Source organism: Pseudopodoces humilis, chromosome 3 (assembly GCF_049639895.1).
Source record: "Pseudopodoces humilis isolate 2021_Gansu_Grassland_sample_001 chromosome 3, ASM4963989v1, whole genome shotgun sequence".
Taxonomy (NCBI): domain Eukaryota; kingdom Metazoa; phylum Chordata; class Aves; order Passeriformes; family Paridae; genus Pseudopodoces; species Pseudopodoces humilis.
In genome coordinates, this window is record NC_142202.1 from 8,522,325 (window position 1) to 8,539,907 (window position 17,583).

General features: G+C 43.0%; 1 protein-coding gene across 6 annotated transcripts in view; it reads right to left on the reverse strand.

Moving 5' to 3' along the window:
* MEIS1 (Meis homeobox 1) overlaps positions 1-17,583 on the reverse strand; it is a 107,994-nt gene that overhangs the window by 4,376 nt on the left and 86,035 nt on the right. For all 6 annotated transcript variants that reach the window (XM_088052923.1, XM_014254704.2, XM_088052922.1 and 3 more), the window contains 2 exons: positions 1,359-1,417; positions 48-137 (listed from right to left, as the gene is read on the reverse strand). In XM_088052923.1, the coding sequence (XP_087909049.1) occupies positions 48-137; positions 1,359-1,417 (149 nt within the window). The remainder of the gene's footprint in view (positions 1-47; positions 138-1,358; positions 1,418-17,583) is intronic.

Consider the following 17,583-nt stretch of genomic DNA (forward strand, 5'->3'; position numbering starts at 1 on the left):
TGTGTTTTACCTGACCGTGGGTGCGCGATGCTGTCCCGGGGGCTTACCTGGCGCTCGGATGCCCATGTGCTGCTGGCCGTCCATCACGAAACCTCCCATCGGCTGCCCGTCGGGGTTATAGGGTGTTCCTTGACTTACTGGAAAGGTGCAGAACATTCCTTTTTAGTGACAGCCAGCACGGCCACCTCTTCTCACGGCATCAAAACACGATCCCCCCCACCCACGGAATATCGATGGCGGCTCTAAAAAGAGGGGAAAACATCTACTGCGCGAATTTAGCGGCTGGACTATCAAGTGTACTTAGTTTTGGCTTAATTTTCTTCTGCAAGTTTGGAAATGAAGTTAGCAAACTGAAATCTTGAGACGTGAGGAGCCTCGGCTCCAGCTGCTGCTGCTGCTGACGTCAATGCAAAAACCTGTATAGGAGCCGGATTTTATGGCTGGAATAGTCACACTGAAATCTCAGTGTGTTAAATTACACCCTTGTGCCTTCAAAGGGCAGGACCTGAGCACATCCATGCCAGATATTTATGTCTAATGACAAATAATCAAATGTACTTGAAGAGGAAGCGTGGCCCAAAGGCATCTTGGACAAGGACGGATTTGGAGAGTTTGGCAGTGAGACTCAGAAAACAAAACCAACTGGGAGTAAAGGGCTATGGTAATCCTTGATGGTAAATACCCGCAGAGAGCTGCGAGCCAAGGTCCCAGATAGAACCGACATGTGGAAACTTAAGATCTTTTTTAAAAAAACAGAAATAAATACCCTCAAAGTAAACAGCAAATGCTCAGCAATCCCAAACGAAGAGCCAAGGGACAAAAGGACCCTATACAAGTACCACTACCTCAACTGGAGGTTTTCACTGTACATTAAAAGCCAGCTTCAGAAGTAAGCTGGCTTGGGTTATTAAAGCACATAAAGCTCTACCTCATTGAATGTCTTTGAACTTTACTGAGTCCCACAAGTGATTCTGACCCCTTTGCCCTTTTGACAGGTAATAAAGTTTACAGCAATTCCACACCAAGCCATGCACCAGGGAGTGGTCACAGGAGCAGAAAGAGCTGGGAAGGAAAACTCCAAACAACTACTAAAAAAATACAAGAATAATTGGGATCGTGTACGGAAAGTCCGGTCACGGAACGGAACATTTCAGTTTCCCTTTTTGAATTTTCAATGTCTTTTTTTTTTTTTCCAAAATGATTAGAGTCACAATGAAAGAAAGCTGGTTGTATTTTAATTGTCAGACACTCCCAGCATTAATTTCTCATTTATTTACCAGGTATTGGACCTCCTGGTGAATGGCTGGAGGATGGTTTTCACCTGTGTGACTTGAATACAGTTACTACTGGGGACTTGCCTGCTCGATTGGACTGGTCTATCATGGGCTGAACTATTCTTCTTCTAGCATTAATAAACCTGCAAGAAAAAAGAGGAAAGCACATGGTTAGGGAAGGGATGTCTTCCACCCATCCCCAAGCCCTCTCGCCCTACTGTGGTGCTCTCCATCAGGCTGCATGGGGATGCAAATACTGCTAAACCTCTAACCCTGACGACCTTTGAGAGCACAACCTTGGGGTTTCCAAGCTGATTTATGTTTGCCTGCTTTTTACCACAGTTGGACACTTCCATTTCATCTTTTCATGGGGGAATTAGCCGAGTTTTCAGGAAACAATGCCAGCAACGCTCTTCTCAATACAGAATGGGGCACCAAAAAAACAAAAACCTGTGAAGCCGGCGAGATGCTCGTGAGGGCATCTGCTACCTCCCCCCTCATTAGTGTCATTTCTTCCTTATGTCCTTTGACTCCTTTTTCCAATTTTTTTTCTTTATCAAAACCTGTCCCTACCTCTTGCAAACCTAATTCCCTTTTAATGCCCACTATTAAGATAATGAACTGTGATGGCAGAACCCCATCAAATGAGGGAACGTCTGGACTTTTATCACCACTAAGTCACACTGCTGGGGACTTCAGAGCCATGCATTCCTCCTAGCCATTTCTTGGTGGGCTTTTTCCCCCCTCCCTCTCTTTATGCAAAGTCTGAGGGGGTCAAGGCGAGGTCATAGCTTTACAGTAATTGAATTTATAATCCTGTTTTCTCCAGCTAGGCCTGACCATTTACAGCAAACATCTTGTTAAACTGTAATTACTGGACTACTGAAAATTCCCCCTCTGAACAATGAAAAGAAGATCTCCAGAAATAACGAAAAAAAAAGGAGGTACAGTCATTTTTAAAAATAGCTATCTACAACCCCACTCTTTGTGTTTTTGTAGCTCTTTGCCTCAGTTACTCCTGCAGTGCTTATCTGGAAGTATCCAAAATAATTTGGAGCAAAACAGAAGAAGAAGATAGATCACCAGTACCCTGGTTTCCTCATGGTTAAAATCAGCAGGCTGGGAACCATGGCTGGGAACCTGTCTGAATAAAAACCATTTGAAGAATCTCTCTGGAGGTTTCACTCAGCAGAAAGTTTACTTAAAATCCATTTGGGAAAAACCTCCATTGAGACTTAGTTAATGCGAAGCTGCATAACCAGACTTTGCGCTCTCTGTGAGAGAGAAAAAGAATAATAAAAATATGTATGCCACAATATTTACTAGTAAAGGAAGAAGTGTGAGCGTGGCCTAAGTCACAGGACACTTGTAAAATGGGATAGGAAAGTCCACAAAGGAATACTTGATGCTTGTTTTCAGTGCCTTTGCTTGGGGTGGCTTAGCAGGAGCTCTCCTACCACAGAGATAAAGCCACCAGGATCTTTCCATGGGAATCAGCTCTGCCCACCCATTTGCCTACACCAGAGGGGAGAAGAATAGCAAACCACCGCCCCATGCTGTTTCTTTTGCCCTCATCAAAGGCCAGCACAGTGACTTCAGACTCCTCCTATGTCCTATTTCCCACTGACACCCATTACCCAAACTCCTGCAAAAATTAATCAAGATGTTGAGCCTTTATCAAATCTGTCTTGAGGAAATGGGCTGAAAGTCACCAAACCCGGGTTCCAGTCTGGAAACCTCACACCTGATCTAGGTCATGTTTTGTCAGCAACAGTATTGGATCAATTTTTCTACACGTTTCCAATAAACACCCCTCTCAACTCCGGCAAACAGTGTTGCAAATCAGTTTATCATTATCTTGTACAAACCATGAAAATTAGAATCATGTGAGCAGAAGGTTAGACTAATTCTCCTTTCTCATTATAAGCACAGGTGTAGCACAAACACCATGTGAAATAAGCAATTAAAAAAAACCTGCTTTTTTTCCCCCATTAACTGCCTTAGCTCCATGACCAATTAGAAAATTGTTTAATATCTGTAATCTGCATTTGCAGAAAGCAATTTTCACAGTAACTCTTCAAGTAAAACAACACCACAAAACCCTAGTGCCTCAGCCATTTCTTTTTTGAGAGTCTGGCAAGGCTCTTGCTGTGTTTACTCCATCCTTCTCCTGCCCCACTGCTGGGACCTGGTAGTGTGGCAGGAGGAGAGGGGCAGCTGTGAGAGTGACTGGTCACTGAAATAACTTTTACCCCAAATAAATGCTAAGCAACATTAAGTACAACCTCAACTTCACAACTTTTTCTTCCTTCTCCTCCAAACCACAAGCACTTTTTAGATGAAGGGGGAGTGCCTCAAAATAATAAAACTGTACTATATATAGTATTGTTTATATACTAATACACTGGAATAAACTATGTATCTAGAGTTTACCAATAACTCCCCACAAGATGTTCCTATGGCAAAACATAATCTCACCTGCTTGCCCCACGCTATCGTTTGGGATATCTGCCTTAAGAACATTTTGCACACAGGTACTTAACAGTTATCTTCTTCCTACGCACTCCTGTAAGTATTTTCTATAAGTAGCAATTCTGCCAAACAGCTCAGTGTTTGGATGTCTTTGGGGGGAATTCAGACACAAGAACATTTTCCTTCTGGGCAAAGTAATAAAATGACATTCTCGCTCCTCCCACTAGAAGTCAAACGGAGGTCAGCTCCCCATCCTTGTATCTGTTTAAATAAACTGGTCCAGCTGTTTGTTTCCAGGATGCCCTTTAACCTTCTGTCCCATCCTCCCTGCCTTTGTAACACAACGCTTTACTTTGCATTATAGTAGACTCCAAATCACTACGCATTTAAAAAAAAAAAAAGGAGGGAAAAAAAAAAAAAAAAAGAAAGTATTTACTTTCAAGTTTCTTCCTGAATCCCAAACCTAGAATTCGTAAGAACCTATCAGATTAAAACAATTAACATAGCTTGCCTTGAGAGAGCACAATGCAGGCTGTGATGTTTATAAATCACATCTGAGAACTCTTTGCAAGCAAAACTGCGAATTAGCTGTTGCTGCAGAAATATACGGGAATGTGGTTAATTTCTTCATGCTCTCAGTTTTTTTCTTTGAGAGAAGGGCCAGGATCTTTTGATCACTCTTTGAATTTCCGAAGTGCCAGTCTGATTTGAACATCAGCAAAATCCATGGAAGAGAAAAGCTAACAGGAATAATCTCCCTTCCCCTTTTCACAAATGCTCATATTCACCTTTCTTAAGAGAAAGAAACTCTAAATCACTCTAATTTTTAGAAATTCAGAGAAATCAGGACCTAAAAAAGATATTTGCATACTAACTACTACTGAAATGGAGCATTATCAAAATAAAATTTACCATAAAACTTAAGACAGATGTATAGCCTTACTCATGTGAGTAAAGACCCAATCAAGCTCAAAGGCTTGCATGAAGTATTTTTCCCCACACCAGTGCTCTGTGTTGTGGTATCTTTGCCCTGATGAGGAAGGGTGTTTTTTTTTTTTGGTTTGAGATTTTTGCCTCAAAAGAATTAGATCAATAGTGGCACAACAACATAATATCCCTCAGTTACAAGATGCACTCAGCAAAGTGATGCCTTGGGCTGCCTTTTTTTTTTTTTTGGTTTTGTTTGTTCTGTTTTTTGCTTTTGTTTTGTAAGGGGAAGGATCTGGCATGGAGAAAACATTTGAACAGTTGGGCAAACACAGAAGTCTGAAGTATTTCCTCATTTTTTTCAAGTTGATTTTTCCTTGTTCTTTTCAGACACATGGGATTGTGCCTTCCGCCATGTCCCAAAAAGCAAGAAACCCCCAGCAATTCCACCTGCATAACCCTAAGGAGGAGGAGGAGGAGGAAACTCTTCTTTTCTCCCATTTGCATTTTACTAGGATGTTTTCTCTTAGGCTTCTCGCCTGGGGTCTGCCTGCAGAGGTCACGGGCAGACTCCCTGGTTGGTGCATCGCTGGTCCCACGGGTGAGCTCCAGCCGCAGCCCCGGGGATGCAGCAATCTGCCTCTGCACTCTGACCTTCAGCTTGGCCGCCCTCGCTGCCACGCACAAGTTTTGTTTCTTCTCAGCGAGAGGCTGCATGGCTGGTGATGACAAAAGACTTATTTTAGTTGGAAATTGGCTACAATAATAGCAGCCAGAGAGCAAGGATTTTCAGAGGGTCACCAAACCCTCCGAAAGGCACAGCTCGCTGAGGCTCAGGTTACAGCCCAAGTGACATTTTCTGCACAGATCTGTTCTTTCTCCCTTCCCCTTGTATTGCACTTCTGTTGAGTGAATAAAACAAGACCTTCCTCTGCTGTCACAAATTTCCAAAGTCACCTTTGCTCAAGAATCGACAGAGCGATTGTGGGGACTTCCAATTTGCAGTCTTTGAATGAAATTTTCCAGGACCAGCTGTCTGAAAGGAGATGCTGAGACTTCGCGCTCTATTGAATTTTTCTCTGCCCCCAGCCCTCCGAAATGAGGAGAGTTTCACACCATTACTGACTTCTGCTACTTGAAGTCACAGGCTGCTCCCTCTCAATATTGTCCCAAAGCGCTGCACGCCACAAGTCTGTGTTTGACTAGCAGAGCCAAGAAATTCCCGAAAATCTCTCTGCCTCATTTTCTCCTTGAGCTCCTTCTAGCAAACCAGGCATAAGAATGAGAAAGCCCACATTACCTACAAACCCCATTGCTAAAACCTCTCATGCCCCTCTGAAGGAAAACAGTATCCCTCTTGACAACAAACAAATCATCATTTTTCTAACAGATGCCAAAGTAAACGTAGCACTTCAAACTGGCAAATAATTCACTTGTAAAACCAGTTGCACACTTTTCTGCATAGTGGGATCCTTCATTTATACAGCAGCAAAACAGCATTCTCTATTCAGCACTTAATTCCTCAACGCTTAACAGGTTTATCTCTAATAAAACCAATTTAAATGGAAAGTGTGCTATAAACCATGATTATTACACTTCAGTAACTGCTTTATTCCTTATTTTAACATATTTTCATTCTTTTTCTCTGTGTTTGTTTTCCAAGGATTTTTAAAAGAGTCACTTAAAGAAAAGAAAAAAACCATACCAACACAGAAATTATTTCACCGAATCCTTTCAAATGTTTTAAAAACAGCCTTGAAAATAGCAAGCTGCCTCTGTAATTATGAACTGAAAAAAATAACTGCAGACTTTCGAATGGTAATCACATCTCCCCATCCCTAAAACCAGAAATAAATGTTAAAAGAGTGCTTACTGCTGTTATTAGAAACTTCTGATCCTGAAGTCAGTTAGTGAGCTTAATGACCCGTAACTACCAGTCATTAGCAATCCATGCTCTCTGTACTCCCTTTATTTGTAAAGAAAAAAAAAAAAAAAAATCCAAGACACTCAAGAAACTTTGTTCAATTTAAAGTCAAACCTTATGAAATCATGTTTGGCAACTTTTCTTGGTTTCTCCTCCTCCTCCTCCTCCTCACCAAAGACAGTTCAGGACTGCAATACATCATTTACAACACTAAATGGAGGTAGGGAGGGAAGAGAGTACAAGGGCTGCTCACCGCCCACTCCAGACACGTAATATTGGAATACACTCCAAATGCAGAGAGCCCATCCATCAGGAGCATCAGAAAGGTCTCCTGCAAGCTCTCCTCTTCCTCCCTCCTCTGCTGGCACAGCACCAGTGCCAGGGACTGCATACAGGGCTGAGGGGTGTTGCAAGACAATATTGGAGAGTGAATTAAATAAAATACTATGCAAAAACTAGTGATGAAAAACCACTAATTAGCTGACAAATTTGATGTAAAGCACTAATGAAAGCCATGTGTGGTTCTGCAATTTAGTTTTAAAAATAGCTTCTGACTTCAAGCATTACTATGTGACCCCACCAATGGATTCATGTTGTGCATTCAGAAAAGTTGCTCTCAAGCAGGAGAGTGCTATCGAATCTCTCCCCAAGCCAAGTCTGCTAATGCAGCGAGCATATCGAGGGCAAAAATAGAAAGCAGAGATGAGATCAGGTATGTGCTCCTCGTAAGAGAGCTGGCTATGCCCTACATTTTGGCTGGCCCAGCACGCACCAGCTCTACCTTCGGCCACCTCCCCTTCTCCCCAGCCCTTAAACTTGGGAGTTTGGCAGCTGTTACAGTGCCTCACCACCCTCACAGGGAAGAATTTCTTCCTAATACCTAACCTAACCCTACCCTGTGTCAATTTAAAGCCACCCCTCCAGTACCTCTCCTCAGCACCAGCCCCATGGAACAAAGTGCAGACGTGGTGAGCAGTTGGGGTAGCAGTGAGCCTGGTGGTGGCCTGTCCTCTGGACACAGAAGGGATGCTTGGTGGCCTTCTGTTGAGCTGGGACCCTCAAGCTCCTGGCCCTGCTTCTCCCTTGGCCCCAAGCTCCCTTAGCCCCATCTCCCTGCAGGGCTCACAGCTGTGAGTCTTTCTAGAAGAAAGCTGGGCAGCAAACAATTCCCGTCTCGCAAAATGTTGCCTGTTCCCCAGCAGGATGGAGCTAAGGCCTATTTCTATTTGTTTGGCTAGTTCTGAATGAAAATTACGGAAGGGAGGGACTTGCTGGGGAGGAGTGAAGAGCCAGTGAGCCTGGGGAAGGGCTCCCTGGAGATATGCCTACATGCTCTGCCCATCTCCTGTGCTCCTCTACATCACAGGTGAGATGTTGTTGGCCTTTCTGGTATGCTCTCCTTCTCCTCCTCCTCCTCCCCTCCCTGCCATATATTCCCCTCAGAAAAGCTTAGCCAACATGGAACATTTCCAGTGAAAATCCAGATCCAGTATCCAGGCGTCTTCCCGATGATGCCAGGGAGTCAGAGCAGTGTTGCAGGTCTTGGCTGCACTGGGGAGAACTCTCAGCAACCTCATTCCCTGACACCACAATTCCCTCGGGGTGCAAAGCAGATGTAAACTCGCCCTCAGCAGCCAGATGATGTAAGGGGAAATCTTTACATGGCAAAGCGCCAGCGGAGCTGACCTCCCGTCTCTTCCCTGCTCCTAAATCCCAGCGCAGCTGTACTTTGCTGATCTCCATGTGCCACAATTAGCCTTTAAGGAATATGGCAAGGATTCATGTAGTAGAGCAGCACTAAGGCTGCTCTAACTCCTGCCTGGGACAGCACTGGCCCCCACAAAGCACTGTGGCTGGGTACACAACATGCTGGCAGACAAAATCTTGCCTCCCACAAAAACACTTGTAACAGAGGGTGTGCAGGCTCTGTGAGAGCTTTGACAGCAGCCCAGACTGAGATGCACATCTCCCAGCTTGGTGTTTCTGCACAGCTTTGAGAAGGGTCTGAACATCACATTCCCATCTGATCCTTCAGGAGAGCTTCACTGGACTCTGTAACTTGGGTCCTGATCTGGTGCACACCAGCAGCGCAACCCAGCAGCTTTTCTCCAACAGATCACGTCAAACCAACAAACTAAGACACATTTGATGGCAGGGATTAAGCTGGGAATGGGTGAGAGCTGATAATAAAATACTGCCTATTTCTTTGAAAACATTCCTCCCTATTTCAGCAATTTAATGTCCTCTATCTACTCAGCATAACCTCTTTTTTAGAGGAATGTAGAGCTTGTGAGAAGAGCTTGCACGATCTCTGAGCTTTTTCATGTCATACAAGTGTTCTAAACACAGGGGGTCCACCTTGAGGTCTGAGGTTTTTCCATACATCAGATTGTGAGCCTTGTCCAAACAGTGTTTTCTCTGTTTTTCCCCACTCCACATACAACACAGAGAGCTGGAAGCTGTGCCTTGTCCTCTGGCCCAAGCAGAAGAAGAGAGGCTGCTACCACATCTGGCTGCTGGTTTAAATATGTTCCCACTCACTGGAGGGTGTGAGAAAGGACCTGTCCATGCTCCTGGCTGAATCCCTTCATCCTCCTCATCCCCAAAAGGTAATGAAGGACTATGGAGTAACTCCACACCCCATAGCAGCTCCTGCACCCTGCAGGAAAAGGAGAAGCAAGCCCAGGGCGGACAAACCAAAACTCGTTTGACAAGTGTCTTTGGGAGAAAACACTCTCAGGGCCCCCAGAGAGAAAATATACTGAAGTCCTATATGGGACCTGTGTTTTGCACTTGAAATTGGCTTTGACATCATTCTGGTCTATAGCCCAAGACACTGGTTTGAGGTGTTGAGGGAAGATTTATTCCTGTGGTTGTGTCTTCCCCACCACAATCAAGACAACAAATACAGGCACATTGATGTGTTTTGTGTGATGTGGGCACCTGAAAAACTGGTTTGAATTCTTTTTTCCTTTTTTTTTTCCTCTCCCCAGAAACCACAAAAGATACAACTCTGAGTCACAGCCGACCTGAAAAACAGCCCCACACTTCTGAACAAACTCCCCGTGCCCCAAGACATTCCACTTCAAAACATTGTTTTCTAACCACTACTAATAGCCTACTTTGTAATCTACTTTATCTAAACATAATTTCCCATTAAGTGAAGTGATTCATTTTGCTTATAATCCTACTACTGACAGCATTGTATTCAGGGCAGAAGAAAAGACACCCTCGGAAAACAACACCAACAAAACACACAGAGGGAACACAGAGGAATGTCAAAGATTAAAAGAATTTGTGAGACCAGGGGACAGAGAAAGCTTATGGATCAGCCCCCAGATAGTACAAACCACCTTTATAACTCAGGTGGGAAGTCAGATATCTCTGAAATAAATCTGAATTCAAAAGCAGCTATTGGTACCGAGCTTTATCCTTAGCCAAAAAAGACACAAGGACTACAGTGCCTGGACAAGGGAAAAAAAATAACCCATGAAACTGTTACATGACCTAGATTTCATTGAACAACTGTGGAAGCAATTTTTTTTCAGCATCTGCTGCCATTTCCTTTATTTTTGAAAAGTCAAAGAAAAGGCAGAATCCTGGTTGGTGCTAAGGCTGGTATAGCCAGCCATGCATCACTTACACCAAAATCATTCCAGAGTAGGCAGGGCAAAACACACGCCCTCAAAAACACATGCCCCTCTGGCTGTGTCTGGTTTTTGAGAAGAGAAAATTGATCTAACCAAGAAAAAGGCAACATTCTCCCCGTTTTTACTATTTCAGGCTGAGTTTTGAAGCAGGCAGTTTGCTTTACACAGGTGCAGCCTGGAGCAAGCGTCTGATTTAAGTGTGAGAGAGGGTCTCTGAGGGCACCCTTCTCCCTCCACGTGTTGGTGTTTCAGTTTGTGATGGTTAATCACTCTACACCAATCTCAGCAACTGTTGACATAAAATAGGTGGAGATCAGGTCTGTGCAAGCACAAAATACCAGAAAGGCAAACTATATGTAAACACACTTCAGATAGCTAAGACAAAAATAGACCAAAGCCTGACTTGCAAAGCAATGACAAGCCATTACTCTCCCCTTCTGTCTTTTTTTTTTTTCCTTCATATATTGAGGGCATGCAATTTTTGTTTAATATATATCAAGGATATCGCTGGTACTAAAAAGAAACCAAGACCTGAGAACTGTATTTACAGAGACAGTGCAAAGCTCTCCCCTTGCTTCCAATGCAGCATTTCCACAACACAATCGTGTCCTCAATGGGCATTTTTTCAAAGCCCAACTCTTATTTTGAGATGGTTCACTCCTGAATCTCAGTATTTTTAAATAAGAAGAAGCAAGCAAAGCATTCTGACCCCTACTCTAATCCTGCAGAGAGCAAAGCTAGAGCAGGAGAGGAGAAAAGAGCAAGTGGTAAATGTTTGCATGGTACTATTTCATCTTATTTCCCTGGCACCTGACATCACATTTGTCACAGAACATTAATGCACCAACTGAAAAAAAAAAGTTTGTTGAGTACAAGACCACCCCAGAAGAAGGAAAAGAGGTTTTTGCTTGTCTACATATTAACCTTTTGCTAGTCAGGACTACTGGCAGGTAAATTCTGTTTGCACTGTCTGATGCTCTGCAGTGGGAACCAACCTTACTTGGCCAAAAAAGAATCTGTGTGACTGAAACAACACCAGGTTTTGGGGTTTTTTTTTTTGCTCAGTGCTCAGGATGTCACTAATTAGCCTGTTAGGTTGGACAAAATTATTTCACATTTGCTTTTGAAATAAACAGTGTTTCCTCTGCTGGTTTTTCCCAGTCTGAATCCAGGGGCTGTCAGACCATGGGTTTGAAACATCTTTCCTTGGTGCTCCTGAGTGGGATGACCCATGTTTTGGGACAGTTTTGGGGGTGTGGAGACTGACAAGACTGGACTGAACAAGACAGCCAGGGTCTATTAGGTCTCCATCTGTTGTTCCATCTGAAGTCCTGGAGACCAAGGGGAGCATTTCCCCAAGAAAACTCTTTGCTCGTCTCCTCTGAGCACCTAACCCCTTTGGAAAAACACCCATGGCAAAACCATACCACTACTCCTTAAATGGACTCACCAAACCCAAACCCCACGTTTGTTTGAACCACTGTGCTGTACTTTTAAATGGTTTTACTGAACTAAAAAAGGAAATTCCAGCCTAAAATCCGGTGATCCGACAGTACCTGATGGCTCTACATTCACAGCTCTTCCCCCTGTAAGCTATTTGCTCAGCTTTTCTAATAATACTTGGACTGCCTGGCAGCTCTCCAGGGCTGTCTAAGGCAATATGCAAGCTAAACATTATTTTTTCATCTGATTTCAATATTTTCTTATGAGTAACTACACAGGATTTTACCTAGTGAGTATTCCTGATTGCTGTAATTTAAGAATAGAGAAATAGACTACAGATGTAATATTATTATTACGATTGGCATTCAAGGTGAAAGGCATAACAATTAGCTAAGACTTAGTGAAAACATAAATGCAAAAATCTGCTTGAAAAATCCGGCACATGGTACGTTTAGAACAGCTAATTTACCGCACACATTCTGAGCTGCTCGAACTATGTAACAATTCACCCAGCAAGATACTTTTAAAAATAGTTTTCTTGGTGTTTTGAGGGGGTTTTCTTGGAGAGGGATGATTTTCATACAGAAAACACCTACTGTCTAATTCTTCTGATTATCAAACAATATTTATTTGTCAAACCCAAAACATATATTCTTTCTTATTCCTGTTTTTTCCTGCTTTTGCACGTATTCCCATTAATGAAACAGTGTTTAAGTAACAACTACATATCTACATATTCTAGAATCATACAGAAAAGTAAGTTTTCTCCAAAATCTGAAGGTTAAGTTCATATTGCTGAAGTTGAGAGAATAATTTGTAAATGTTTTAACATTTACAAGTAAATAAGTACTTGCATTTACTGTATCTGATTACTGAGAAAAGTATTTGTTATGTTCTTACACAGATTCAAATTGCATCTTGACCTTTTCTCGTTTAATCTGTTTACTGCAACAAAAGCAGTAATAGATACATCTGAAAATAAGCAGATATTTTATTCTCCAAGGACTAAAAATCCCTGCGTGCGATGTGCTCGGCAAACCGAGTATCTTCCCTGTTTATTGTAATCTACAATTTGGGAGGCAACAGGGGTGAAAATCCAACCCTGCATATAGGACCAGCACCTGCTTTTGCTATGCTCCCTCCCTGCTGGCCTCCTCCCCCACTTACACCCTAAAAATAGTGCTTAAGTGGGACTAAAGTGGTGCGCTGGTCATGTGCTGGCCTTTTGCTCAGGGCGAATATCACCCTCAGTGAAGGAATTGAGCAAAGATGATGTCTACACTAAATGCCCAGCCCCAGGAAGGAGCTGTTCCATCCCCTCCAGGGATCTGGAATGGGGCTAAACACATGTGAAACACCAGACAAGGTTATCAGCTGGATTTGGGGGTGTTTGGGTGTGCTTCAGATGCACCAAACCCCTGGTATTTGTATGATATAAAAACCACAGAGGGGAAAGAGGGGCCTGGGACTGCTTCCCAAAAAGTGGAGAGTTGTGCAGCCACTCCTCCTTCCCCTGCCCCTTTGTGGAGGGGCAGGCAGGGGCTTTCTGCATCTGCCCCCTCTGCACCTGGTCCCATCTGCACGTCTCCATCTGCATCTCCCAGTCTGCATTCCCCCATCTGTTCCATCCGTAACGCCACCATCTGCAAGCCAGGACGAGCAGATGGCAAGGACACCCTTCCCAGTGGTGCTCCCCATTCATTGCTGGGTTCTGAGGAGCACTTCCCCGTGAGAAGTGCAGGATCCTCCTGTCCCCACCACGCCACCCTGCCTGCCCATGCCATGGCAAAGCGCTTCCTCCCCTGCCCCATGCAACTACTGCAGCAAAGCTCTGCCACTAGTCTTACCCACGAGAAAAGAAATGGAGGCAGAAGGAAATTTCCTGCTGGAGGAGAGTTGTGAGGGGACTAAAAGAGTAATAAATTATTTCTGTGTGCCTGTGCTGTGAGCTGGCTGTGCAACACACACTCAGGTGGTCAGGTGTTCCTATCCCAAGTCCATCTCTGATTTTCCACACTTATCTTTGTGCTGGTCTTGGAGCCTTTCTGAAATGTCTTTCTTACAAGGTTTCCGTAAAATCCACTTCATCTGACTCCAAGAATAAGATTAGGGAAATTTTTTTATTATATTATTTGATATTTTTTCCCAATATGTTTGGTTGGGGTTTGTTTCGAGTTTTTTTGTACGCCTAGGAAATTATATATAAAACTGACATTTAAAGAAGCCAAGAATATAAAATCAAGAAATCAAGAGTTAGGACACCATATTACTAGAGTAATATGCACCCTAGTCTTTGATGTACTTCATTATAGCTCAGTCACCAGCTCATGCTACCATTTTTTCATAGGGCTCAATGCCTCAAGCATCCCAATGACAATTATGTCTGTTATAAGAACAGGCCAGGGCATTATAAAATTAAAAAAATCTATTTCTACAGGTAATAAACTTTGACAAAGTTGAATGACTAAGGCAGGAAGAAGAGCAAACCAGTCCTGGTTCATACAGCCAAATGCCGCACTGGAGAAGAGGATTCAGCTCTGCTGCTTCCTTGGACTCATTGAGAGCTACTGGGCAAATCACTGAACCCAAAACTTTCACCATAAGTTACTGATTTCTCACTTCTCCATACCCAACAGGGGGCATTGGCAATGCAAGACACCAAGACACTCAAAACTCAGAGTTTCCATGAAACATGAAGTTTCAATGATTGTTGGACCCAAAATGTGAAAAAATTGCTGTAATTCTGAGTCACCTCACAGTACCAGATCAACCCAAAACTTGTGACTGTTCTGGACCTGGACCTCTACGAGCCTCACCTCTTCCCCTATAAACCAGGACAACACTTTTCCTTCTCTTTGCAGGGTAACTGTAAAAACACCATGCAGACCCACCACCTTGTATGCATACATACACACGTGGAGGTCAGGGAAGGACTCGGGTATTACAGCGGTAAGTGCCATAGGAAAGCCCAGCAGTAATTATTAATTCCATCTTCAAGCAGGGTTTGAATGCAGCTCAACAAACGAAGCACAGAAGAATGAGGGCAAGATAAAATATTGACTAGCTGCTCCAGCATTGTCTGGGCTGTGCCCTACATAGCACAAGGGTATTTGGAAAAAGCAGAATGGAAACACCTAATAAAGGCTGGAGCTTTGAGGATTTGAATTCTCAATTTTTTATTTTTTTTTTTTTATCATTTTGATGCAGTTGGATGCAACACTATTTAGAGAGACAGTCACGTACAGACATGCACATATAGGGAGGTTATATAGGCACATTATTCTACAAGTATACCAACATCTATCTGTGTGCACCAAGACTTTTCTAAAACATAAACAAGCATCTGACACCTAATGCAGCCCTTGATTAGAATTGCTCTCTCTTCTTCATAGACTACTGCCAGTAATTATTTACCATTAGCACTTAATGGGAAGGGATTCAGCTGGGATGTAGTAAACAAGAAAACCATATAGATTGTTCAATATAGCCTGACTGGCTCTCACAGCTGAGGTAGGAAGTGATTGGATCACACCTGGATATTTCAATTCATTGTTTTTATCAGGGAAAAGCACCTTATTAACCTGTACCTGTTCAGGTCTCCACTGTGTCCATACAGGCATCATACAAGTGCCCCTTCTTGTTCATATTACTGTGCTTGGAACCCTAAACTGCTGTGGGGTTAAACAACTGACATGACAGAGACCTGAAGGGTTCATCTGGACTAAAGACATTTGAACTCTGCTCTCTTCCTACCTTCCACAGATTTATTTTTATTTTGCAACAGGGTAAGGGCTCCCTCTCCCCACAACAGAAACATCTGACTGAGGCAAAAAGATGGTCCTGGAAGGAAATGCTGGTGATTCACAGGCAAAGTTGTCATGTGGGGGGGAAAAAAAAAAAAAAGGGAAAAATCCTCTGTCTGGATTATTTCATTACATTAAAAAAAAAAATAATAAAACAACCCAATGAAAAGGGTCATGGTAAAGGGACTGTGGTATTTTTAAAGACATGTGCCCCTTCACGGATATATTTTCTGGCACATTTCACATCATCATCCCATTCCTGTGACTCCTCCACCATCAACAGGGGTTACGTGCATCAGCCTGGGGAGCCCCCACACCAGGGCAGTCCATATGTGAAAATCAACAATTTTTTCATTACGGCAGAGAACTAAGTATGCAACCAGCACATACTGAAAAGGCATTCAAAATATGACAAAAAAAATCTGTTTAAATGCTCTCAATTTGCAGAAAACAAATGCTCTCTTCACTGACTGGTCTGTGGCAAACTTCTAATTCCAGCCAGAAAATCCAGCATTCCCAGTCCGGGCTAACGACCATGCTACCAGACATGAGTTTATGTTTTTCATGCACATTTCATGTATTCCCACATGCTGTGTTGCTGCCAATAATTTATGACTGATCTGCACCCAGCCTGCCCTTCAGCATTTTATTTAATCTCTGCAACAGTGATTTACAATGACTCATCATTAATACAAAAATGTACATGTGTGTTAACAAGTTTGGAAGAATCTAAGGAGGAAGGCAAATTTTTTTGTGAGTTGTGGCTGAATGACTTATGAGCCTGCTCAAGAAAGGCACAACTAACCAGAAATTATATGTTAGCTCTTCCCTGCAGCAAACCATTTAGGTAGGAAGAGTTTCTTCTGCACATTGCCTTAGAAGAAAAGGGATCCAGCAAAATGTTTGAGAAGGTTGCTCCATAGCCCCCAGGATTTGGGAAGGGATGAGTAGCTCACTGGTCACTCATGGCTGGGTGTTCCCCGTGCAACCTGCACACTCAGCAAGGGTTTCACAGTCTCCTTGCTCCTTAGCTTTACAAAAAGCAGGGCCTGGATTGCCATATTTTGGCATCTCTGCCCACCACCTGTGATTTAAGAAAGCCCCACTGCCTGTATAGCGTTAAATCCTTGTGCCTCAGGGGAGAGAAGGGGAATTGTCTCAATAATTTATACAATTGTAACACCAGAGCAGAATTACTGAACTAGCTCAAGCAGAGGAAATCTGCCCTACATCCACAAGACTTCAGTTATAATGTATTTTGACCTCCTTTTTTTTTTTTTTTTCTTGCACATAAGGAACTTATAAGAACACACCTGACACAAAGCCAAAGTGAAAACTCCTCATATTCGAGGAGAGATGGGTACTGAAAAACACCCTTGAAAAAAAACAAAAAAGAAAACCCACTGAAGGTCACTCTGGAGAAATTCCACCAGTTTTAGCTGAATCCATCCTACATTCATCATCTTGAAAAATTTCTTTTGAGGGACCATCCCAAACTGATGCATTTGTCCATGTTGAATCCCGCATTCCCAGACCCCGCAGAAGCAACACACCCATTCTCCACCCCATCCTTAAACGAGACCCTGATGAGTGAGACAGCTTCTCAGTGGGCCAAAGCAACCATTGTTAAACTGAAGGACAGCCATATAAATTAGGGTAACACCTGGATGTAGGCTGGAGGATGTAAAGTTGAAGCAAACACTAATTTTTTTCTGGCTGAGCCAAAACACCGTGGGTTAGACCACCTTAGAACACGGAAATGTTATGTTTTGTGCCTTTTATTCCTCCATTTTAAAGTAAGTATGTCGGAAGCATACTTCATATACACTAAGTATTTGGTATTTTCCTTTATTCAGCATCTTAAAGGGCTTCAAAAAATTGATCTCCCAGGGCTGCTGTGGGGTCACAGAAATTGATAACCCTTACAAGCTATGCTTATGTGAGCCCGCCTGCGTCTCCCAGATAGTGCACTTTGTAAATTAATCCTCCAAAGGCAAATATATTGTAAGTAGCTTGTTATCTCTAAAGTACTAAATTGAAGAATACATGGGATTATATTGACAGAAATTACATTTTCTGTAATGGGGTTT